The following is a 27,586-nucleotide window of genomic DNA, read 5'->3' on the forward strand; positions in this document are numbered from 1 at the left end:
GAGGCAATCGCGGCATCCTTGTTTATGAGCCTGTGGGACACAAGAAAGTAGATTGGTTGGCGCCAAAGAACTTTAGAGGAGAACAGGGAATTATAATTGTAAAGAAAGTGAAGGTGTTATTCGCTATCATAAATTGTGTACTGACTTACTGCATAGAGATAATGTAGCATAACGTAAAAATTAATAGAAGTGAACTGTGAAGCAAACAAGTTTAATCGTGTCAATACTTATACATGGTTAGTTTGCACATTGTTGCTTATGGTGGGAAATTAATTACATGGGTACTACGTAGTAATGTGTTTGGTTGGTAAGTAACGAGCCAGCTGGAACATGTATATGTATGTATATTTATATAACGTGGCATTTGTTCATGGAATAGAATTTGTGGGATTGTGCTTTAACATATAACCAGATTTAACTATAAAATTCCAAAATCAAGCAAACATGGATATTTACAGGAAACTTGGGCTGTTCAATAGCTTTTAACCTAACATAACCTAACTTAACCATAAGAAACACCAAACTTTAGGAAATACCTAACCTAACCATAACACTCCACATGAAAAATATATCTTTGAAATGCAAAACATAAAAAAATGTTTGCATGTTATTGATTATTGGATTAGGTTCACTATTTGGTATTGGCTTAGGCTTAGGGGAAACAAGTAAGTGTCTGTGTCTCTCTAAGCATCCATTTATATATCCACCAATCTCTTTATGGTAAAAACTAAAATTGCAGAATCACACAAGCATATATATTTTATATGAAACTATAGTTATCAAAATAATTCATAACATAACTAAACCTAATATAAATATACCCATTCCACAGAAAAAATAAATTGTTAAAAAAAATAATTTAGTGATTGTAAATCAAGATATTATTAGAGGCAAGTGAGTCTTGTCACTTGTGCCCGTAAGGGGTGCTTCTTCAGTATCAAGTAATTTCATCCTATGGTCCTTTTTCCTCCAGTCAGTTCACCCACATGCAGTTGTTTTGCCCCACACAAGGCAAATCATTTTGCCTCCCCCCCCAATGAAAAATAGAAATTCAAATTAGTTTATTGATCCTTATGAGAATTCTGGGTTTTAGAAATAAAATAAATGGTAATTTTTTAGAATTGCGCACCTATGCAATATAGCAATAGAAAATTAATTATTAATTTTGTAAATTATAATACATCAATGTAATATGTGATTTTGTTGGCAGACATCTATTTATTTTATAAAAAAAGTCGCTAAAACTAAGTTATTAACAAATGAAGTCGTGGTTGAATGATACACCATGTTTGTTTTGATAGATGCCGAGGTCAAAGAAATGAAAGGATAAATTCATCTATTCTAACCTATCTTACCTTCCCTTACCTAACATAACCTATTTTTAGTAATTTGGTACCTCAAATGATAAAAATGATCAGGGTCGTCATCGTCATCATGGATGTTGAAGGCCAGATTGTTATTGTTTTTTGTTATTTATTTCTGCCGAGAAAATCATATGTTACAATCATGTATTATAATTTAAAAATTAATATTTAATTTTCTAATGTTATATCGCATAGATATGCACAATTAAAATAATACCCAATAAACTTTGTATTTGCCTAGTTGTATTATATGGGAAGGGAGCTATGCTCGTGGTGAGCCGTCTTTGTATCTTTCAACATCAAGTTTTTTCTTGAAATCTTGAATAGTGTTTGTACACACTGTTTCTTTATCTAAATTATTCCAGGTGTCCAGTACTCTACGTGGGAAACTTTTTTTCCGATCCCTTCTATAATGATCCTTTTTTAGTTTCTTTTTGTGTCCCATTTTAGTAAATCATTCCTATGTAGGATTTCCATTCCTTTCATGATAAATAGTCAGCAGATCTCTTCTTTCTCTTCTTTGTTCCAAAGTTAGTAATTCCAATTTGGACAATATTTGTTCATATGTTAATTTGGAGAGAGTTGGTGCCAACTTTGTCGTTGGTCTTTGTATTCTTTCTAATTTCTTTATATTCATTTTAGTACTGGGTGACCATAGTGTTGCTGCATACACCAGTTTTGGTCTTATTAGTGTAACTAATATTTTTAAAATAATTTCCTCATACAAGTAGTCAAATGCTACTTTCATTGACTTTAATAGGTTGAAGGTTTCTCCGACTATTTTATTGATATGTTTGTCCGGTGTCATGTCTTTGCTGATTATTGCTCCAAGGTCTCTTTCCGAGTTCACTTTTTTAATTTCTTCACTAATTTTATAGTTTCTTGACATTATTTCTACTTTTTCCAAACTCCATTATACTACACTTCTTGATATTGAAGTTCACAATCCACTTTTGTTTCCATTTCCAGATTTTGTCCAGGTCTAACTGTAATGATTCACAATCCTCTTCTGTTCTTACTTTCTTTAGTATTTTTGCGTCATCTGTGAAGAAATTCATATAACACTACTCCTTCATCCATGTCATTTATATATATGGCAAACATGATTGGAGCCAGTACCGAACCTTGCGGGACACCAATATCATCTTGTCCTAATTCGAGTATTTGTCCCTAATTACTACCCTAATTTTTTTCACAGTCAGTGAGAATAATTTTCCTCTGATGCCACCTATTGATTCTATTTTTCTTATTATTTTCCTGTGTGGTACCTTATCAAATACTTTTTGTAGGTCCACCCATCCATCCTTTTCTTGTATTAATTCTATTAGTCTCGAATAGAAGCAGATGAGGTTTGTTGTACATGATCTTCCTTGTCTAAATCCAAATTGATTTGGATTCAGTATAGTCTTTTCTTCCAGATTTTTAACCCATCTGCTTTTGAAACTTTTTCACATATTTTTGCTACTGTACTTCTTAGGGAGACTGGTCTGTAGTTGGTTGGATCTTCCTTGTTTCCTCCTTTATATATTGGTACAATATTTGCATTTTTCCAGTTCTGTGGTACCCTTCCTTCTTTGCATATTTAATTACAGTATATTGTATATTTTGGCCGTTAACTCCTATGCATTCTTTCAGTATCCAATTTGCAATTCCATCCGAACCATGTGATTTTCTGACATTAATGTTTTTTTATTTGGTCACTAATTTCCCTCTGTGTTGCACTTATTTCTCTCTATTCCCACACAGTTAGGTGAATTTTCAATTGTGAATACAGATTTGAAATAATTACTCATAATTTTAGCCATTTCTAGTTCTTCTGTATATTCATAATTTCCCTGGTGCAGCTTTTCTATTTCTTGTTTATTTTTTACATACATATACATTTACATACACATACCAAAGGTCTCTTTCCCCCTAACATGGGAGGTAGCCACAAAGAAAAAGGCATAGAAACCACTCCCACCCATTCCATCCCCTACATACTCCTCTTCCCTCCCTCACATCTTGGCACCTCCTGGATGATGGGTCATCCCTGCATCCTGTCCACTGCCCTGGGTCAGAAGCAGTGTCACAAGACACAGCACATCCACAGCAAGGCCACTTCATTAATTCGGCAACCCCCCCCCCTCTCTGTCCCCTCATGCAGAAAAGGAGAAGACGGGGAGAAATCCCTTTGTCCTGCGTCAATTTATTTCTTATACATACCTCCTCACTGTGGGAGGTACTGCAGATATATGGGATAGGAGGTAAGCTATTAAGAGGAGTCAAGAGTTTTTATGAGAGGAGCAGAACTTGTTAGGATTAGAAATGGAGAGGTAAAGGTGGTATTTTGTCAGGGATGTGTTATGTTGCCCTGGCTGTTCAATCTATACATGGATGGGGTGGTGCAAGAGGTGAATCCAAGGGTAGTGGGTCGGGGGTTGGAGATGGTGAAAGAAAATGGAGAAAAGTGGGAAATAAACCAGTTGTTGTTTGCTGATGACAGCAAACAACCTCAGAGGAGGGATTAAAGAAGTTAGTGACAGTTTGAGAAGGCGTGTGAAAAAAGGAAGCTGAAGATGAATGTGGGCAAAAGTAAGGTGATGAGATGTACAAGGGGAGAGAGTGACAGCAGGCTGGAAGTGAGCATTAAGGGAGGAAGTGGATAGTTTTAGATACTGGAGGAAGTGGATAGTTTTAGATACTTGGGTGCGAATGTGGCAGGAAAGGGAGGATTGAGGGTGGAGGTAGAATATAGACTGAGGGAAGTGAGTAAATGTCTTGGTGGATTAAAAAATGTAATGAAAAATAGACATCTGGGAATGGATGCTAAGAGGAGGTTATATGGAGGAGTGATTGTGTCAACAGCACTGTACAGGGCAGAAGCATGGAAGATAAGAGAGGAAGAGAGAAGGAGTTTGAATGTGTTTGAGATGAAATGTCTGAGAAGTATGATAGGGGTTACTAGGCTAGATAGGGTGAGAAATGAGGAGGTGAGGAGGAGAACAGGGGTGGAAAGGGAGTTGGGAGATAGGGTTGATGAAAGAGTATTAGGATTTATTGGACACATGGAAAGAATGAGTGAAGAAAGATTAGTAAAAGAAGTGTGGAAGGCAGAGGTCCTATTATGAGATGGATGGATGGAGTAAAAAGGGGCATTACAAAAGAGGGGAATGTCTGTTGAGGAAGGACAGGAGAGGACAGAAGATAGGGGTGAATTGAGAAGGGTTGTGTATGGATGATGCTGTGATGCATGAGGGGGAGTGGGTGGGGGATGGGGGGTGAGGAAGTATGTATGAGAAATAATTGGAGATGGGGATTTCTCCCCATCTTCTCCTTTTCTGCATGAGGGGACGCAGAGGGGGGTTACCGAATTAATGAAGCGGCCTTGCTATGTATGTGCTGTGTCTTGCAACACTACTTCTGACCCAGGACAGTGGACAAGATGCAGGGATGACCCATCATCCAGGAGGTGCCAAGATGAGGAGGGTGAAGGTGAGTGGAATATGTAGGGGATGGAATGGGTGGGAGTGGTTTCTATGCCTATTTCTTTTTGGCTACCCCCAAAACTTTGTCTCTACTACATTTTTTGTTGTGGTACATATTTGTTCACTCTTTTAGTATATTCCATTTCTTTTCCATCCTTGTTTCTTCATTTAGGAATTTTTCCAGTTTGCGTTACAATAGAATTGTTTAAGTTTCTCAAAATTCATTTTGTTCTCCTTTTCTATGTTTCTAATTTCTTCTTTAGTCCATTTGCTCTTTTAGTTTGAATTCTATTAGCACATATAATCAATTCTGTCCACAATTTCTGATGGTTCTTCATTGTTTCTCTATTCGGTATTTTCTTTTATCCACTGAGTCATTGTGTATTCAATGGTCATATTGAGTAGTATGTTGCCCCAGAGGTCTTCTCCACCCTTCACAGTCATTTCTTCCCAGCACATTTCTTTTGAATTGAAATCACCCATAATTACTATATTTCCTCGTTCTTTCAGTATATTAGTTAGTTCATATTTTGTATCTTGCAACAGTTTGAAATGATCGCTTTCTGTCCAGGACTGTGTTTTGGAGGGGGGGAATATACACTACTACAAATTTTCTACTTTTCATGTAATTGCTTTCAACTTTATCATAATTGATTCTACATTGTTTTTTCTTTCTGTTATTTTTTCCTAGTCAAATAATATTCCCCCACTACATGTTCTATGCACTATAAAAAATAAGCATCTCTTTACATTACTTTGATGACATGATAGAAGCCAGTTTGTCTCACTTTTGGCCCTCCTGCATTCATGATAGTGGTGAGGTAAAAAAAAAATCTAATATGGAGAAATTGGGGTATTCCCAACAAGATGCTGGATTGGTTTCCTGTCCACGTAATGCCCCCTCTCATCTTGGCACCTTCTGGATGATGGGTCATCCCTGCACCTTGTCCACTGCCCTGGGTCAGAGGCAGTGTTGCAAGACACAGCACATCCACAGCAAGGCCACTTCATTAAATTGGCGACCACCCGCCCTCTCTGTCCCTTCATGCAGAAAAAGAAAAGACAGGGAGAAATCCCTTCGGGCTGCGTCTAATTTTTCTCACACATACAACCTCACCCTCCATCCCCCACCCATTCCACCTCATGCATCACAACATCATCCATATACAACCATTCTCTATTTACCCCTGTCTTCTGTCCTTTCCCATCCTTGCTCAACAGACATTCCCCTCTTCCCCAAAGCCCCTTTTACCCCATCGATCCATCCATCTCATCCTAGGTCGCCCCCTCATGTTCACTCCCTCCACATCTGCCTTCCATACCTCTTTTACTAGTCTTTCTTCACTCATTCTTTCCATGTGTCCAAACCATCAACCCTATCTCCCAACTCCCTTACCACCCCTGTTCTCCTCCTCACCTCCTCATTTCTCACTATCCAGCCTAATAACCCCTATCATACTTCTCAGACACCTCATCTCAAACACATTCAAACTCCTTTTCTCTTCTTCACTTTTGTTCCTTACAATCTTCTCTTATCCTCCATTCCCAAATGTCTATTCCTCATTACACTTTTTAATCGCTTCTCTCAATCTATATTCTACCTCCACCTCCACTCCACTCCTGTCACATTTGCACCCAAGTATCTAAAACTATCCACTTCCTCCAGTTGCTCTCCCTTAATGCTCACTTCCAGTCTGCTGCCACTTTCACCCCTTGTACATCTCATCACCTTACTTTTACCCACATTTATCTTCAACTTCTTTCACACACTGTCACCAACTTCCTCAATCCCTTCTCTGATCCTGCTACAAGTGCAGTGTCATCCGCAAACAACAGCTGACTCACCTCTCACTTTTCTCCATTTTCTTTAAACATCTTCAATCCCTGACCCACCACCTTTGCATATACCTCTCGCACCACCCCATCCATGTATAAGTTGAACAGCCAGGGCGACATAACACATCCCTGACGAAGTTCCACCTGCTCTCATCGAACCACTCACTCTCTCCGGTTCTAATCCTGGAAAACCTCCCACAGTGCCTTCATCTCTACCTCGTCACAAGCCTTTTCCAGATCCATAAAAGCCAAAAAAACATCCTTACCTTTTCCTATAGCTTTCTCACATCTGTCTTACCACAAAAATCTGACCTACGCAACCTCTACCTCTCCTAAATTCACACTGTTCCTTGCCAATTACTCCCTCTGTTCCTCTCCTAATCCTCTCAATCAAGATCCTCCCATAAACCCAACTACACTTAACCAGCTAATCTCTCTGAAATGACTACACTCACACTTGTCCTCTTTTCCCTTGTAAAGTGGAACTATACAGGCAGTCCTTTGGCACTACCCTCTCTGCAGCAAACATTAAATGACCTTACCAGCCAGTCCACCATCACTGTACCTCCTTTTTTTTTAGACATTCTGCATGGCATCCATCCAGACCAGGTGCCTTACCTGCTCTCATCATCTTAACTGCCTTCACTTCATCCTTCCTTATTTCTCCTCCATTTTCCTCACTCATTATGGTCATTTTCTTAGCACTTCCCACTACAACTATCTTTCCCTCCCTATCCTCCTTCACATTTAGCAACTCCCTAAAATACTTTGCCCATCTTCCCCTTACTGCCTTCTCTTCCATTATCATCTCTCCATCTGCACCTTTTACTTAATTCACCCCCTCTCTTAATTTATTTCCAAAACATCTTTTTATTACTTTCAAAATTTTCTGTCATACTCTTACCCCATTTCACACCTGCTCTCCTCTTTGCCTCCTTTACCTTGTGCTTTACTTCTCTTCTCTTTTCTTTGTACCTCTCATATGACTCCCTCATCCTATTTTGTAACCAATCTGTGATGTGCCAGAACCAAAATTTTTACCGATACCGATACCGATATTTTTTTTTAGCATTTTACCGATACCGATACTGATACCGATACAGGAATTTAATGGGTTACCGATACCGATATTTTGCGCATTGCTCACAATGCCTTGTACTTTATTGTGCACTTTTTCATAAAGCTCTGGGATAGTTGTGTTAGAGATGTATTTCCTGCTTGGGATCTTATAGTTTGGTTTTAAGTGATTAAGGAGCCTAGCAAATCCCAGATCTTCTACAATAGATATAGGTTGACAATCTATTGTGATCATTTCAGCAATATATTTGTGTACCTCTTTTGCTGGAGCACTGTTGATGTCCCAAATCTTTTTGTACTGGAGAGTAGCTTCAAGAGTTGGCTGTTGAGATACCTGTTTTGCACTTGAACAGCCTGTTTGACTTTGACTAGAAGTTGAAGTTGAAATTTTTAGCTTTTTGGTAGGTGGAACATTTAAGAATGAGGCAAGTGTTGGGTTTGATTCAGCTGCTTTTTTCTGCTCCAATTCGGCATTTCCAAACTCATCAGGATGTTTATGTTGAAGATGCTTTCTAATATTTGTTGTTGTTTGGGTTTGCCTGTTTATTCCTCCTCTGCTTAATATTGTATTACAGAAATTACAGGATACTTTTGAAGAATCATCTTTGCATACTGTCACTAGATTCCATATAACACTTTGCTTTGACTTAGGCATTATTGCTAATTCTGGCAATTCTAATTGTAATTTAATAAATTTATCACAATATTGACTATCTGAAAAATGCAAGTTCAAATATTAAATATAAATAAATAATTACAATAGATAAATATTAAGAATGAGATCGAAAAGGGTAATAGGATAATAGCCATCAGCTAGCTCTCTTCTCTTCTTACATAAGACGCAAATGATTCCACAACCACATGGCGTGAAAGACACCCTTTACTTTATATATTTATATAATTATTTATTTGTTTCATGAATGAAAGTAATTTAACTTAAATTTTCTCTCAAGGTATCGGTATTTATTTTTCAATACCGATACCGATATACCAATACCTTCTATTTTACCGATACCGATAGCTTGAAAATAAACTGATATTTACCGATACCGATACCGAAGCTTCGGTACATCACTACTATACAGGCAGTCCTCTGGCACTACCCTCTCTGCAGCAAACATTAAATGACCTTACCAGCCAGTCCACCATCACTGTACCTCCTTTTTTTTTAGACATTCTGCATGGCATCCATCCAGACCAGGTGCCTTACCTGCTCTCATCATCTTAACTGCCTTCACTTCATCCTTCCTTATTTCTCCTCCATTTTCCTCACTCATTATGGTCATTTTCTTAGCACTTCCCACTACAACTATCTTTCCCTCCCTATCCTCCTTCACATTTAGCAACTCCCTAAAATACTTTGCCCATCTTCCCCTTACTGCCTTCTCTTCCATTATCATCTCTCCATCTGCACCTTTTACTTAATTCACCCCCTCTCTTAATTTATTTCCAAAACATCTTTTTATTACTTTCAAAATTTTCTGTCATACTCTTACCCCATTTCACACCTGCTCTCCTCTTTGCCTCCTTTACCTTGTGCTTTACTTCTCTTCTCTTTTCTTTGTACCTCTCATATGACTCCCTCATCCTATTTTGTAACCAATCTGTGAAAGCTTTCTTCTATAACCTTCTTTGTTTCCTCATCCCAAAATTCACTACCCCTCCTTCTATTTCCACCTGTCCTTCTTGTTCCACACACCATCTTTGCACACCTTATGACTCCCTCCTTGAAACATCCCCATTCCTCCTTCACTCCCTCCCACTCCTCTCTTGGCTTCTTCTTGTACTCCTTCTCCTTTTCATTTAAAGAGTTCACTGGAAACACCTTCCTACCTTTTGTCCTTTTCCTCTTTCTCCATCTATCCTCCAATCTCATCCACCAAAAACTTATCTGATATTCCCCCACTCTCTCATCTTAGCACATGTACAGTACATCCTTAACTCTTCCTATTATACTCCTATCTACCACTACATAGTCCATTAATGCTCTATCTACCACCCTTCCATCCACCACCCTCTTCCATGTGTACTTAAGCTTGACTTTCTTCCAAAACACTGTATTTGCTATCATCAACTCTCTTTCTAGACACATTTCCACCATCAACTCTCCACTACGATTCTTTCCTGGAACTTCACATTTCCTAACCACTCCATCAATTGGTTCATTTCCTACCCTAGCATTAAGGTCTCCCAATACTACTACATTGACGTTCCTCCCTAATCCAGAAAGCCTCCCTTTCTTCTACACTCTTCTCACTACCATATGCACTTACAAAAATCCGCATCTCCTCTCCCAGTTTCACCCTCATTCACATTATCCTTGACGAAACCTCCTTCCACTCCATTATGTGTTTCCCTATCTCTTCACTTACTAGTATAGCCATCCCTTCTCTCCCTCGCCCTCTCTTCACTCCTGAGAACCTCCCAACTACACTCCCAGACTCACACTCGCCCTTCCCTCTCAACTTAGTTTTACTCAAAGTCAACACATCCATCTTTCTTCTCACAAACATACTACCTATCTCTTCCCTTTTACTCTCATGTGTACCACATCCATGCACATTAAAAAAACCCAAACCTTAGGGTGCTGGTTGGAAAACTCATATGCCTTTACTTTTTTGAGGAATGTCCCCTGTGGGCCTACAGGGAGAAGGATGCCTGGTCCCATTTTTCTTGCCTTTTACAATGCCTGGTCCCATTTTTCTCGCCTTTTACAATCCAAGTGGAGATACTTGGTGGCAGCATTCTTTTCCGTCCACCACAGGGTAGCGAAACAAGGAAATTAAATTCAGAGAAATGGTACAGGACAGCAACAAGGAGTTGGGAGACAGCATAACGAAGGGACAGTAGCAGTATAATAAAAGTTTCATCCTTTCTCTATGAGCAGAGTCCTCCTCTATCACAGTTTGGCTCTGGTCCAAAGGGGGACCCCATGTAGACCCTAAAGTATCAACTGCATGCTACTTTGCCACAACAACATGCAGCCAATACCCCAGATGGGGTATTGGCCATTCTTGCCTTTGGAAATTATTCCCATTGCTTTTGATGAACTGAAAGCAAAAGCATCCTCTCGGGAATTAGAACTTCTTGTTGCATATATTGATGGTACCTGGATTAGCTCAGGTAAATAGCCACCAGCAGTTTTTATGTTTCATATGAACAAACAGTGCTTTAAATCACCATGGATGTGGCAGGTGCTAATTAACCTGGAAATGTCACCAAACTGAGTGTTCATTTAGTTTCAGAAGGCAAACTAAGGAGACTTCAGTTGACGAAGTACGTAAAGGCATCAATCTTGGGGATGCTTTTAATGAGGGTAGAAAATCAAGAAAACAACTCAAAGCCTGCTCCAAATGCATTCAGCAAAAAGTATGCTCTTCTGGTGATCAATATTATTTCATTGGTTGTAGGCCATCCTTGTGACTGATTGCTTCCTCCAAGCTTCTACCTATACCACATGGTCTACATCCTGGTCAATAATTCATCCTAGTGTGGCGGCTGTAGGAGAGGGAACCAGACTAGCTTGTCATTGTTGTGTTTATCTGAACTTTTCAGTTGCTTAGTTGTAATTACAATTTCAATTTATTATGTAATTAATGACATAATTGGCTATTTACAGGTACAGTGTACATTTGTAAGAGAGATACATACAGTATTACAGTTAAATTAATAGCCAATGACTAGTAATTGTGTGTACTCATCCAGAACTGAGTAAGAAGTTGTATATGCTTTGTATTTTTTTAATTAAAGATTAAGAGGGTTCAAAATACTCATTTTGGTTGAGTAAAAATAGATTTAGTCTCCCAGATAGCATACTATAGATTGCATTTTTAAAATTGCGTCTCATTAAAATAGGATAAAGCAAATTTAAATGGATCTTGCAGTATCTTGGCCAAAAATTTGTTTTTACAATTAAAAAATATTTTTTGTTGCATGTATTTGTATAGACATACACTGGTTTTTCATACTACCAGTAGCATGAAGAATGCAACTGGTAGTATGAATTTTGTAAAAATATTAAAAATATATAAATAAGTGTCTTCAATGGGATCAAGACTTGTGCAGTCAGACATGACAGAGAGCACCATTTTAGTTCCAAAAGCCTTAGCAAATTAAATTGGTCCCTTTGAGATGTAGCTAGTGGAGGGGCAAAATGCAGGTTGACAGAAAAAACGTCAGGTTTTTCATGCTGTCAGGAGGCCTATAATGTCAGGCTAGCAATGTCCCTGCTTTGTGAGGCTTCTTTGGGCACCAAAATGACCTGTATAGTTCTTGTCTGGGTAACCATGGTGGAGATAAAAAAATTTTTTACCTCCATGACATAACATAACACTACACACTTTGGGGGCATTACCTGGACAGGAAACCAATCCAGCATCTTGTTGGGAATACCCCAATTTCTCCATATTCGATTTTTTTTTTTTCCTTCTTTTTTTTTCCTCACCATTGCCATGAATGCAGCAGGGCCAAAAGTGAGGCAAACTGGCTTCTATTACGTCATCATAGTACTGTAAAGAGAGGCTTATATTTTATAGTGCATAGAACATGTAGAATCAGTCATCATAGTAATAGGATAAATTGAGAGAATACATGGAATAAAAGCTTTTAGAATGCATATTACACTAAATGCCAAAAAAGGAGTTGATGGTAGCTTTACTAATGGCAACAGATTGCAGGATGAAAGGTCTGAAAACAAAAGTCTAGCATGCAACCACAGTTGAAAGAGACTACAGTAACCATGGTAGCCTACTATGGTTAAACTTGCATCTCCAAGGGTTAAATTATTTGCCTCATTTGGGGTGAAACGACTGAAGGTGGGGCGAAACAACTGCATGTGGGGTGGACTGACTGGGGGCAAAAAGACTGTAGTTCCTTCTTTTCTGTCTTAATCTTGTATGAATACATTGATATTGGCTTATTCAGATGTTCTTGGGGTGACTTGCATTGGTTAACAGTTCTTGCATGGAAAAATTGATAAATCTCCAGAAGTGCTCACCTAAGCAATATATCAATAGAAAAATGAATATTAATAATGTAAATTATGATACATCAACGTAATATACATTTTTATTGGTGGGAATCACCTTGTTTCTCACTATCCAGCCCAGTAACTCATATCGTACTTCTCAGGCACCTCATCTCAAACACATTCAAACTCCACCTTTCTTCCTCTCTTATGTTCTATGTTTCTGCCCCATACAGTGCTGTCAGCACTATCACTGCCCATAAAAGCTTTTCACCTATCCCATATATCTGCAATACCTTCCTCTTAGCATCCATTCCCAAATGTCTTTCTCATTACACTTTTTAATCCTCCAAGGCATTTACTTCTCTCAGTCTACATTCTACCTCCACTCCTCCTTTTCCTGCCACATTCACACCCAAGTATCTAAAACTGTCCACATCTTCCAGTCTCTCTCCCTTAATACTCTCTTCCAATTTATTACCATTCTTTCCCCTTGTACATCTCGTAACCCACATCTTCAAGTTCCTTCTTTTGCACACCTTCCCAAACTCTGTCACTAACTTACTCAATCCCTCCTCTGATTCTCTTACAGTGTCATCGGCAAACAACAACTGGCTTGTCTCCCACTTTTCTCCATTTTCTTTAACCATCTCCAATCCCCGACCCATTACCCTTGCACCACCCCATCCATGTATAAATTGAACAGCCAATATGACAACTCATCCCTGGCAAAGTCCCACCTCAAACCATTTGCTCCCCATTTCTGATCCTAACACAAAAGCTCCACTACATACATACATACATATACCAAGGCTTTTTCCCCCTTACAAGGGGGGTAGCCAAAAAGAAAAAGGCATAAAATCATTCCCACCCATTCCATCCCTGAATACACTCCACACCCATCCACCCTCCCTCTTATCTTAGCACCTCCTGAATGACGGGTCATCCCTGCACCTGTCCACTGCCCTGGGTCAGAAGCAGTGTCGCAAGACACAGCACATCCACAGCAAGGCCGCTTCATTAAATCGGCGACCCCCCCTCTCCGTCCCCCCATTGCATAAAATGAGAGGACGGGGAGAAATCCCCTCGGGCTGCGTCAAATTTTGCTCACACATACTACCTCACCCCCCATCCACTCGCCCATTCCACCTCATGCAATCACAACATCATCCATATACAACCATTCTCCGTTCACCCCTGTCTTCTGTCCTCTCCCGTCCTTCCTCAACAGACATTCCCCTCTTCCCCAAAGCCTCCTTCACCCCATCCATCCACCTCATCCTAGGACGTCCCCTCATGTTCACTCCCTCCACATCTGCCTTCCACACCTCTTTTACTAGTCTTTCTTCACTCATTCTTTCCATGTGTCCAAACCATCCTAATATTCTTTCATCAACCCTATCTTCCAGCTCCTTTTCCACCCCTGTTCTCCTCCTCACCTCCTCATTTCTCACTCTAGCCTAGTAACCCCCATCATACTTCTCAGACACCTCATCTCAAACACATTCAAACTCCTTCTCTCTTCTTCTCTTATGTTCCATGTTTCTGCCCCATACAGTGCTGTTGGCACAATCACTCCTTCATATAGTCTCCTCTTAGCATCCATTCCCAAATGTCTATTCCTCATTACACTCTTTAATCCACCAAGGCATTTACTCGCTTCTCTCAATCTACATTCTACCTCCACTTTCACTCCACCTTTTCCTGCCACATTTGCACCCAAATATCTAAAACTATCCACTTCCTCCAGTCGCTCTCCCTTAATGCTCACTTCCAGTCTACTACCACTTTCACCCCTTGTACATCTCATCACCTTACTTTTACCCACATTTATCTTTAGCTTTCTTCTATCACATACTCTCCCAAACTCTGCCACCAACTTCCTCAATCCCTCCTCCGATCCTGCCACAAGCGCAGTGTCGTCCGCAAACAACAGCTGGCTCACCTCCCACTTTTCTCCATTTTCTTTAACCATCTCCAATCCCTTGCCCACTACCCTTGCATTTACCTCTCGCACCACCCCATCCATGTATAAGTTGAACAGCCAGGGCGACATAACGCATCCTTGATGAAGTCCCACCTTTACCTCGAACCACTCACTCTCTCCATTTCCAATCCTGACACAAGCTCTACTACTCTCATAAAAACTCTTGACAGCTCCCAGAAGCTTTCCTCCTATCCCGTAAATCTGCATAACCTCCCACAGTGCCTTCCTGTCTACCCTATCATAAGCCTTTTCCAGATCCATAAAAGCCCATAAAACATCCTTCCCCTTTCCTATAGCTTTCTCACATATCTGTCTTACCACAAAGATCTGATCTACACAACCTCTACCTGTCCTAAATCCACACTGTTCCTCACCAATTACTCCTTCTGTTCCTCTCCTAATCCTCTCAATCAAGATCCTCCCATAAGCCTTCCCAACTACACTCAACAAGCTAATCCCTCTGAAACTACTACATTCACACTTGTCCCCTCTTCCCTTGTAAAGAGGAACTATACAGGTACTCCTCCAGTCCTCAGGCACTCTACCCTCTCTCCAACAAACATTAAATAACCTCACCAACCAGTCCACCATCACTGTACCTCCCTTTTTCAGACATTCCGCATGGCATCCATCCAGACCAGGTGCCTTACCTGCTTTGATCATCTTAACAACTGCCTTCACCTCATCCTTCCTTATTTCTCCTCCATTCTCCTCATTCATCACTCTCATTTTCTTCGCACTTCCCACTGCAGCAATCTTTCCTTCCCTATCCTCCTTCACATTTAGCAACTCCCTAAAATATTTTGCCCATCTTCCCCTTACTGCCTCCTTTTCCATTATCATCTCTCCATCTGCACCTTTTACCTTTTCTTCTCTACTTGATTCGCCTCCTCTTCCTCTCTTAATTTCTTTCCAAAACATCTTTTTATTACTTTCAAAATTTTCTGTCAAACTCTTACCCCATTTCACATCTGCTCTCCTCTTTGCTACCTTTACCTTTTGCTTTACTTCTCTTTTCTATTCTTTGTACCTCTCATATGACTCCCTTGTCCTATTTTGTAACCAATCTGTGAAAGCTCGCTTCTTCTCTTCTACAACCTTATTTGTTTCCTCATCCCACCATTCACTACCCTTTCTTCTATTTCCCCCTGACCTTCTTGTTCCACACACCATCCTTGCACACTTTATGACTCCCTCCTTGAACCATCCCCATTCCTCCTCCACACCCAGCTCTACTCTACCCTTTACTCCCTCCCACTCCTCCGTCAGCTTCTTTCCGTACTCCTTCTCCTTTTCCTTCTCATTCAAGGAGTTCACTCTAAGAACCTCCCTACCTTTTGTCCCTTTTCTCTTCCTCCATCTATCCTCCACTTTCAACTTACCTTCCACCAAAAAATGATTTGATATTCCCCCACACTCTCCCCTTAGCACATGTACATCCTTTACTCTTCCTATCATAATCCTATTTACCACTACATAATCCATTAGCGCTCTATCTACCACCCTTCCCTCCACCACCCTCTCCCATGTGTACTTATGCTTGACTTTCTTCCGAAACACTGTATTTGCTATCATCAACTCTCTTTCTAGACACATTTCCACCATCAACTCTCCACTACGATTCTTTCCTGGAACTCCACATTTCCCAACCACTCCATCGATTGGACCATTTCACCCTAGCATTAAGGTCTCCCAGTACCATCACATTGACATTTCTTCCCAAATCCTCTATGCACTCATTTAGATCTATCCAAAAGGCCTCCCTTTCTTCTACACTCTTCTCACTGCCAGACCCATATGCACTTACAAAGACCCACATCTCCTTCCCCAGTTTCACCTTCATCCACATCATCCTTGAGGAAACCTCCTTCCACTCCACTACCCATTTACCTATCTCTTCACTTACTAGAATAGCCACCCCTTCCCTCCCTCGCCCTCTCTTCACTCCTGATAACCTCCCACTTACACTCCCAAACATACACTCACCCTTCCCTTTCAACTATTTCACTCAAAGCCAACTCATCCATCTTTCTTCTCACAAACATACTACCTATCTCTTCCATTTTACTCTCATCTGTACCATATCCACACACATTAAAAGACCCAAACCTTAGGGTGCTGGTCCGAGGCCTTCCAGCCCCAGGGAGAAGGATGCCTAGTCCCAATCCCCGTCCCTTTCTTCTTGCCTCTTACGATCCAAGTGGGAATACTTGGTGGCCGTATTCTTTTCCCCCACCACAGGGAATTCCCCCATCACAGAAAAGGAATACTCAGAGAAATGGTACAGGACAGCAACAAGGGGTTGGAGGACAGCATAACGGAGGGACAGTCGTAGTATAAAAGTGTCATCATTTCTCTATGAACAGAGTTTTCCTCTATCATAGACAAAATGATGTGTGGCTCTGGTCCATAGGGGCGGCCCATATAGACCCTAAAGTATCAACTGCATGCTACTTTGCCACAATAACAAGCAGCCAATACCCCAGACGGGGTAAAAACTCTTGACTGGTCATAAAAGCTTTTCACCTATCCCATATATCTGCAATACCTTCCACAGTGGCTTCCTGTATACCCTGTCATAAGCCTTGCCCCAGTGTGGAACAATCTTCAGTGTCCAAGATCCTTCTCCTTCAACATCAACTCTATTTCCTCCATCTTTACAAACGAGAAGAGCTAACAACTGGAGAGTGTTCCCCTAGCAATCAGTGACATGAAACTGTTCCACATGATACAACACAGACAACATGCTAACTTTCTTTTCATAGAGCTCAATGCTTGGGCCAGAGGACCAATTCCAATCACTATGGGGCATCTGGTTTCCTGTTAGTCCAATTGGCACCAATTACTATTATACAAAGAATCATTTCATGTTTGTTCTTTCTTCAGATGTCATAAATATCATTAGAATTATAAGAACACTTAGGCCCCCTTTTTATTCAAAGCCTTTTGTGTGATTTGCACTCTGTGGTTTAGAGATCAAAATTGTATATATATATATATTTTTTTCAGGCACAATGGATTACAGGAAATCAATTACTTGCCGATATTGGAAGAAGGGATTTTGTTTGAATGGTGAAGAGTGTCCCTATCTTCATGGGTTCAGCGCCAAAGCCAAGAAACAGAGGAAACCAGGAGCCTCCAGGTATCAGGGTCTTGTGGAAGAAACTCATATGAATGTGAGTTCATTGATAATATGTTATGGATTGTAGTCAGGTCCCTCTCTTTCTTTCATTCTCTTATTATTTTTTTTTTTTCTTTCTTTCTTTCTCCTTTCTCAAATGCCTCCACACTACTAGTGACCTTCAATCAGCCACAACTTCCAACTTGCATAGTTTAGGCTTCCTAAAATAAGGAATGAGTACTTTACCATTGATGCTTTAATTGCTGTTTCAACTGCTAATACTTTGGACACTAGAAAAAAATCTTGCTGGCTAGAGTCACACTGGAAGCAGTATGATCCACACTGATAGAGACCCATGTGATACATGAATTCCCTGTGCAACCCCTCACTTTTACCACCAGAACACCCCACCCCAGCTTTCTCACCACTTGAAGTATAAAAGCCAAGTCCTTCCCCCCTAGTCCACACACTCCTTCAACAAACTTGGACCCCCCCCCTCCCATACTCACCCCAGCTCCTGCAACCCTAGTATCCCAAGAAAAATCCCAGCCCCCTGTGGAGAGATCATGAAAGGTGTAATGGAGTGAGTACATCACCCTCACTACAACAGTAAATTCCCCACCCCATAAGTCTGATCAAACTATGTGTGTGCTCCACATTAACCATTGGAGCACACAGCCTCAAAATTGGAGGTAAAAGTGAAAATCCACCCTACTCCTTTACCAACACACATGCCAACACCTTATCTTATGTAAGTCTCCTAAATTTATCAGGTCTAACTAGAATGAATGAATACTCTAAAATGGCAATTGCTAACAGAATGGTCATAGTAGACTCCATGTGAGGATGGAATCTTTATTAAATGTACAACATTCTGCTTGTTGAAACATTTTCAAGTACACTTGAAAAAGCTTCACCAAGCAAAAAGTACATTTAAAGGTTCCATCCTCTCATGGTGTCTACTCTGACCAAGTTCAGACTCACCCTTGTCCACACACTTCCCTCCTTCCTCAAGCAGCACTTAAGTACACTGAAGCACCCCCAGCTGCTGTGACCAATAAGACCTACAGGAGGCTTCCAGTCCAAGTCCAATGAGGCCTTTGTGAATGGTCCTCTCCTGTTGTCTGATGGATTGTTGAATTAAAAATTGCTTAAATGAAAATTCCTTGATGTATGGGATAATGGGGATGCTCACAGTATTCATGGCTGGGGCAAGTTGATTGAAACTGTTGAGAGTTGTTTGGAGTGGTAAGGAAGGTGGTTGCATGGGCATTTGCTTGGAGACACTGTGTGGGCTGGCACCAGCATGTGAATGAAGCACTACGCTACCTGGTGGATGCCCTGAATTGATGAATTGAGGTTTTGTTGTTCTACATTTATGTGATGCAAGGAAGGGAGGGTTTTGTGTGAATTATATCTTGACACAGCCCAAAGGGATTTCTCCCCATCTTCTCTTTTTCTACATGAGGGGATGGAGAGGGATGGATGCCTTGCTGTGGATGTAATGTGTCATGCTACATTGATTCTGACCCAGGGCACTGGGTAGGATACATGGATGACCCATCATCCATGAGGAGCTGAGATGAGAGGGAGGAAAGGGTGGTTGGTGGAAGTGGGTACTTGGCTACCTTCCTTGTATACATGTTGTTGTGCATCAATATATACGCTGAGAGAGTTATAGTTGTTGCTAATGGCAACTGATTTGTAGCTTTCTGACTTTGTAACTTTCAGGAATGTGAATGGTAAATTTTTTATTATACATAATACAGGACGAGACTCAAGGTGATGAATTTTGGGAACCGATAGAAGATTCAGGTGACCACAATGGAGATTCATGGGATGGCTGTGATCAAAGATTTGATGAGCAGGAAGGGTATGGACACTGGGAAGGTAAGTGTTCAGTTGTCTCTAGTTAGATAGACTAACTCTTCCATTCCTCACCCACTCCCATGCATCACAGCATCCATGTACAGCCATTCTCCACTCATCCCTATCTTTTGTCTTTAACCCCTTCCATACGGTGCCGCACACGTAGGCGTCATGGGGAGCGAGTGTATTTGCGAGGCTGCCATATCGGCGTCTTGATTATATTTATTGTAGTCGCCCCTCCATAATGACATTCTTTCTAATTCTTTTGTAATCGCATTTTCTATGGTTATCAAAATTCACGGGTGAAGAGAGAACGATCGATATAAGCAGTGACTATATTTTATGATGCGAGTATTATTACGACACGTCGTACGGCTGGCATTGGCTGCTGCCACCGAGATCTAAGTCCATGACGCCTACGTGTGCGGCACCGTATGGAAGGGGTTAACCTTCCTCCCTCAACAGACATCTCCCTCTCTCTCAATGTCCTTGGCAACCCCCTCCTGTTCACTACATCCACCTCTGCTTTCCACACTTCTTTTACTAATTTTTCTTCCAAACCATCCCAATACTCTATCTCACTTTCTCGTTTCTCACTCTATCAACCAAGTAACCCTTACCATACTTCTCAAACATTAAATCTCAAACACATTTAAACTCTTCCTCATGCAATCTCCTCTTAGCATCCATTCCCATCCATTACACTTTTCAGTCTCCCAAGGCATTTACTTGTTTCTCTCAATCTATATTCAGTCTCCACCTCTACTCATCCCTTTCCAGCCACATGTTCCCCCAAGTGGTCCAATTTGTCATGAAAGGAACACAGGAATCCAAGTGAACATCAAGTATTCAAAAAAACTACCCAGCATATTGCCTTAACTGTTTTAACAAAATCTAAAAAGTACCTCTCAGACAGCTTATGCACCTGAAATAGAAAAAGTGCTGGGGCTTCCAGGGGTGTTGCCCCCTGACCCCCACCACGGGTGTTGCCTCCTGGCCTCCACCAGGGACAGCACCCCTGGATCCCACAAGGGGGACATATTGTACTTTTTTCACTATCATGCCTGTAAAAATTAAACTTCTCATTCTCTGTATGTCAGTGTCTTTATGTATATTCAGCTGTCCTGAATGATTTTTCTCTTGTTTTTTTTTCAGGTGTAGATGAGGATACTATAACTGCATTACTTGGTCGGAGCAGCACTTGGAGTGAGGAGGCTCAGTACAGTGATGTGAAAAAGAGAAACCTAAAGAGGAAATCTTGGAGTGGCCCAAATAGAAAAAACTATCCTCATGAACTTGGAAATGAGGATTTCAGGATTGCTAAAGATGTTGAAAAATTCCTACGGAGAGAAAGGAACAGGATTGAGGGTATTGTAGATAAGTGTGATGACAAGGAATTTGAAACTTCCAGGGGGTCTCCTATCTTTGACAGTGAATGTGGGAACTTTGGCAGTGCCAGTAGGTATCTTAGCTCTAGGAACAGTAGGCGTGAAGAATCTGAAAGGTTTGATAGAAGCCCAAAGAGATTGCATGTAAGCCCCACAAGTTCTAGACATAGAAGTCTTGAGAGACAAAACTATAGTAGCCTAGATAGAAATGATTACAGAAGCCCAGGTAGGACAAGACATAAGAGTGCAGACAGAGATAGGCATAGAAGTGAAAGCAGGAATAGTAGTCCAATGTGTTATGATTACAGGAGCCCAGAGAGATCTAGACATAGGAGTACAGATCAAGACAAATTTAGAAGTACGAGTCAGACCAGACACTTCACTCCTGATCCTCCAAGAATCAAAACACCCGACAGGGTTAGAGACTGGAGCCAGGAGAACTGGAAACATAATCTAGAGCAAACCAGGGGAAGGAATTTAGAAAGTGACAAACCAAAGAGTAAAGAATGGTCTAGATCTTGGAGACCTATGAAGTCTAGGCAATGGAATCCAGAACAGCCACAATCTCGCCCTAGGAGCTCTGAAAGACTTGGGCATAGGAACCAGGCGAGAGGACACAAAGGCTCAGAGAGGCTTAGGAGTCCTGTAAGAGGCCATCGCTGGAGCCCAGAGCCGCCCAGGTACAGGAGCCCAGAACGGCCCAGATGCAGTCCAGAACAGCCTAGATACAGGAGTCATGAAAGACCTGGAGTCAGAAGCCATGACTGGCAGAGGCACAACAACTCTGAACGAACCACCTACAGAAGTCCAAGGAGGAGTAGGCAAAGAAGCCCAAAGAGACCAAGAGTCACTAGCCCTGAGAAGAATCGGTATGATGACATGAACAGTGAACCAAAACAGGTTTGCACAAATTACAAACTAATACTTCATAGGTATGAGAGTCCAGTGTTAAGTGAAAGTAGCAGCTCAGATTATCCAGGAAGCTGTAGTCGGGGATCAAGCAGGAATGATAATCACTCTAAAGAGTTGTCCACCGTAAGTCACAAAAAGGAATCATGTTCAAAAAGTGAAGGTCAAATCCAGGATAAAGCTTCCATCTCTAAAGTGGACCTCCAACTTTTTGAAAAAAGGATCCTTTCAAACTGCCAGGAGTTGTTAGCTTCTCTAAAGGATCCCAGTAAACTTGGTGAATTGTTGAAACTACAAGATCAACAGATCAGTGCAGAACTTTGCAAAGGCAGTCTTACCTCATCAGTGGTACCACAGGACAAAGACACATCAGGAGAGAAGAACAGTAACAAAAAATCAAGATCTGCAAAGGAAGATCACAATGAGTCACCTACCTATGACAACATTAAAATTGTGGTTGATTGCAAGAAAACAGAAGAGACAATTGATGAAACTATAGACAGAACACGCCAGGTTGTCTTGGTTGAAGGTGGCAAAAGTGCTGAAAGTGATATTTCAAAGAAGGATAGTGAACAAAACAAATATACTCAGAACGTGGATTCAGAGAAATCAAAAATATCTGGGAATGGATTTCAGAAAGATAGTGGTGCTAATGAGTGCGATACTTCTGTCTCAGAGGAAGTGTCATGTCAGGTTAAAAAAAGGCCAAGAGGATGTAACAAACAAGAGAGCTCGTTCAGAGAAGAGGAAGACAATTATGAAAGTGTTGTTGAGGAGGTAAGTCAAGAACTGGATGATGTATTGGAAGCATTAAAAGAAATGGAAGACTCGGGTGATTCTGATGAGGAACCTGAAAAGTGTGTAGTGTTGCAGGAAAATAGTGAAAAAACTCTCCAAAAATGTGCAGCCGATATCGTGTTGTCCCTAAAGGAAGGATCAAAAACGGACTCTCTTAGTGCCATTAGTTGCAACATGAAGGATACACTAGTAAAGTCAGTGAATGAATTTCAAGTAGAAAATTGCCCATTAGAGAATGAAAAAGGACCAGTTGAAATGCATCTCAGAAATAGTAGTAAAACCTTGGTGAAATTGAATTGTGATAGTGATGAGAAAAAACCTTTTGCTAAGGTGCAACCATATAGTATAACAATAACATATCCTAAAAAGTAAGATCTACAGGGGTAGTTAAGTTGCTCTATCACTGCATCTCTATTGTGGTGGTGCCGATTACCTTGTTATCTTGATTGAAGTTGTCAGGATGTATATTTGTCAGTTTTATGTGTGGGATTTTTCTCAGATTTTGTCATTAAGTTGGTAAATGTTCCTTTTATTTTTATTTTTTTTTTTACAACTGATTTCATTGGTAATTCACATGATCATCTACATGGTTTTCATTGGGTGGGGGCAAAATGTACACCATTTACCTGTTGTCTTTTGAAAAAAATTAGTTTCACAGACATTCTGTAAATCAGAACATTGTACATGTTTACAAATCTCACACTGTAAAATGGTTGTTTGAACTTTTGATATTGCTTAATATATATACATACATATACCAAAATGACCTTTTTCACACACACACACACACTCACACCCTACACCCATCCATACCCATCCTTGTTCCTCACCCACTTTTTGTCAATGCAGCAAAACAACACCTCCACAGTAGGGCTGACATCTGGTTTCCCCCACCACTTCACTACATGGCAATCCTTCCACCTCATCCACTTTAGAAAATATAGATCCGGCGAGATGAAATCCCTTCAGGCCACATCATTTCCTTATCCATTCAGCACCCCCTATCCATTCACACCTATCTCTTGCCCTGTCCCTTTCCTGCAAGATAAGCATTCCTCTTGTATCCAGTACCCCTTTCATCCCATTCATTTGTCTCATTCTCAGTCTTCTCAAATTTATTCCATCCACCTCTGCCTTCCACAATTTTTCCTCATCCATTCTTTCCATATGTTCAAACAAACCTAGTAATTTTTTAATCAATCCTATTGACCAGGGAGGGAGGGGGGTGAGTGGGAGTGGAGTATGTGGGGATGGAATAGGTGGGAGTGTATTTTATGCCTTTGTTTTTTGGCTACCTGCCTTGTAAGGGGGAAAAACTGTTGGTATATGTATGTATTCGACAGCTGTCTATCCACCATGTATCAGGTGTAGGTTGTTCCTACCGCCTTCAAATTTCAAGTCTGCTCTGTAGTGTTGTGGGCACAATCACTCCTTGTAACAGTTTTCTTTTTTGGATTTATCCTCAGATACTCATTTTTCAAGACACTTCGCAACCCCCTGAGACATTTACTTGCTTACCTCACTATAATTCACCTCCATTCCCTTGTACATGTGGCCATGAATATGTAAAGCTCTTAATTTCCTTCAGCTTCTTGCCTATTCAACTACTAACTTATTCCCACCCTCTCCCCATGTTCATCTCATCTCCTTTTACCCACATTTACTTTCAGTTTTCTTTTCTCACTTGCCTTCCCAAAATCAATCACCAACTGCTTCAGTCTCACCTCTTCCCTCAGCTACAAGCACAGTGTCATCTGCAAATAACAAATGACTCGTTTCTAACTTCCTTCCAGTCTCACTTACCTGCTTCAAACTCTTGTTCAGCACTGTTACATTTACCTCTCATATCACCTCATCCATATGTACAGCAACCATGGCTTCACATCAAACCACTCCTTTCCCTACCCCCACACAAACTCTAATACTCATGTAAAAACTGTTGACCACTTTTAGTAGACTTTTCCCATTCCATACATTAGCAACACATCTCTTAACACCACTGTAGAAACCCAAAAGATACCTTTGACCAAAACTTGATTTACTAATCCCACACTACTTACTACCTCAGTTTCCCTCTTAATCCTCTCAGTGAACACTGTCTCATGCTTTACCAACTACAATTAGCAGACTGATCCCTCTAAAACTAGTCATATTTGAACCACCATTATTCAAACCTCATCATCATCATCCAAACAGGCTCCACAAATCTAAAAAGTAATCCCCCCCCCAAGTACTGTAGTTTGAATTGCCCATGTGCTGCAGCTATTTATATATCAAGAGCTTTTTCCCCCTTATAAGGAAGGTAGCTAAGACAGGCACATACCTATTCCCACCCTTTCCACTCCTCTCATCTCAGCTTCTCATGGATGACAGGTCATTCCTGCCTCCAACAACTGCCCTGGGGCAGTAAGACACAGTCCACCCACAACAAGACCTCTTCACTTAATCAGCAACCCCCTCCATCCCCTCATCCCCTGTGGGATGTGTCAAAATGGCATTCACACATAAGCACCTCTTACCCACCATCCTCTCTTCCTTGCATAACAGTGTCATCCATACACAGTCATTCTCCACTCATCCCTATCTCCTGGCTCTCCCTTGCTCTCCCTTGCTCAACAAACATTCCTCTCTTGCTCAATGCCCCCTTCCAACCATCTCATCCTCAGTCACCCCCCTCACCTCTTACCCTCCACCTCTTTTACCAATCTTTCATCACTCATTCTTTCCATGTGTCCAAACCATTCCAATAATCTTTCATCAGCCCTATCTACCATCTCTTCTCACTGTATTTAACCTAATAACCCTTACCATACTTCTCAGACATTTCATTGCAAACACATTTAAACTTTTCTTCACTGCCTTTCTCAGATTCCAAGTCTGCCCCATACAGTGCCATCAGCACTTTCAGCATTTTCAGTTACCTACTTCTCATAACACTTTAATCCCCCAAGGCATTTACATGCTTCTCTCAATCTACAAATTACCTCCACCTCTATTCTTCCCTTTCCTGACACATACAACACCTAATACTTAAAGCTATCCACTTCCTCCAGCCTCTCTCCTTTTAGACTTCCAACTCACTGCCATCCTGTACCCTTGTACATCACATCTGATGGTACACATGGTGCTTCTTGACCCTTGCTGAAACTGGGTTTACCCACTTCTCTTGTTCCCCTGACAATGAATGTTTTTTGTGTGTGCAAATGTGGCTGCAGGTGCCTCTGTTTGTGTGCTTTGTTACCTGCATCATATTCATATGGCCCCTCCATCTGCAAAATGACCCAAGAAAGTGCTGTCTTTAGAGATGAGGGAAATTTTATGTCAGTGTGATGAAGGGTGGTCTAGTGCATGCCTTCATGAACACCTTAGCCACAAAATCTAGTCCTTGTGAAATGTATCTGAATGTTCCTCAAATCCAAATAACCTGTGGCCCAATTAGTTCAGGTTTGGGAGAGATTACTGTATTTGTCCCCTCTTCCTTTCTATTGTGGAATAATACATGCATATAAGGACAACCAACTATCTATATACTAAAGACTTGTTCCCTCTTACAAGGGAGGTAGCCAGCCAAAGCATGCACCCATCCCCACCCATGTCACCCATTCATATGCAATGCAGTAAGATGCAGTGAATCCACAGTAGTGTCAGCCACTTCATTTATAATGTTAAAGACACCAACTGAGATATCAACACTGAATAGGCCTGGCAACAGTATCAAACTGCCTTAGTTGCAACAATGAACACCTCATCCTACACTGCCCCACACTGACAATCCCCAATATTTTGTCCCTGAGTGACCTATGGGCCAGTCCGATTGGCCATCACTAGTTTTTTGTGAGCCATGGGTCTACTGCAAGAGAGCTGGAGGCAATGGATTAATTGATTGTGGTTAGAGTAGTATGCCATATCAGTTATGTTCTTAGTGTAGGTGTAGCCAGATTAAATGGCTCCTGTAACTGAAGTAGTGCCAACTGTAGCATACTGCTAAATGCAACACATTTTCTTTTTAAAGTTTACCATGCAATTGTGACCAAAGGAAGTGTGGTGCATTGTTGCATTGGTTACTAGAATTATGAACTTAATCTGTTGTCTGTTTAGAGTGAAGCAGAAGTGATTTTATGTATGAGTATATTATACTGTAATTATGATTTTTGTAAGTATGTTGTTGTTTACTTTTGTACTTCTGATGGATCCTGTTGACCCTGCTATAATGTGTAAGGCACATTTGTGCAATTTATAAAATATGAGATGATTGTGTATTTACATGCATGCAGATGTAGACAGAAATTATTTCATATGAAACATGCAAATGTCGTTTGGGGTCACTCAATTATGCAAATGCTCATTTTCATAGTTCTTGATAGGTGTCATCATCATATTCTATGAATAATGATGGTATGTTTGAAAAAGACAATGAAAAATATTAGTATCAGTTGTTATCTCAATTTTTTGACATCTGAATAGAATGTAATTAACATCCACACATTTACCCCCAAATTAACACTGTTATATTATTAAGCTCGGTATTTGTATTAGAAAACCATATACAATAAAGTTACAAGAACATTCTTTGTGTGTTTTTAATTAATCCAGTTCTAAATTAGGAATGGATGACTAATGAGCTGGTAGAGTAGTCACATTTCATTACAATAGATCAGTGAGTTTGTTGCCCTGCATACTATAGAGAGAACTTAAATGCAAGAATGGGCTAAAGATGACAGACAAAAATCAAACTCCTGGGCCAAAGTACAGATGCCAAGGTTGGAAATCTGATGTGCAAATATAACTCTACTTTGGGTCCCAT

General features: G+C 40.7%; 1 protein-coding gene across 5 annotated transcripts; it reads left to right on the forward strand.

Moving 5' to 3' along the window:
• Positions 1-25,386, forward strand: LOC143040322 (uncharacterized). 5 transcript variants are annotated; one of them, XM_076211227.1, is made up of 4 exons: positions 1-307; positions 17,707-17,873; positions 19,588-19,708; positions 20,843-25,386. In XM_076211227.1, the coding sequence occupies exons 1-4, from the start codon at positions 295-297 to the stop codon at positions 23,152-23,154; spliced, it is 2,613 nt and encodes an 870-aa protein (XP_076067342.1). In that variant the 5' UTR covers positions 1-294; the 3' UTR covers positions 23,155-25,386. The 5 variants fall into 5 exon arrangements, with proteins under 5 accessions (XP_076067342.1, XP_076067343.1, XP_076067345.1 ...); XM_076211228.1 differs by having other exon boundaries at positions 1-236; XM_076211230.1 differs by having other exon boundaries at positions 5-113.
• The last annotated feature ends 2,200 nt before the right edge of the window (positions 25,387-27,586 follow it).

Source organism: Oratosquilla oratoria, chromosome 28 (assembly GCF_046742065.1).
Source record: "Oratosquilla oratoria isolate Oo_2021 chromosome 28, ASM4674206v1, whole genome shotgun sequence".
Classification (NCBI taxonomy): Eukaryota; Metazoa; Arthropoda; class Malacostraca; order Stomatopoda; family Squillidae; genus Oratosquilla; species Oratosquilla oratoria.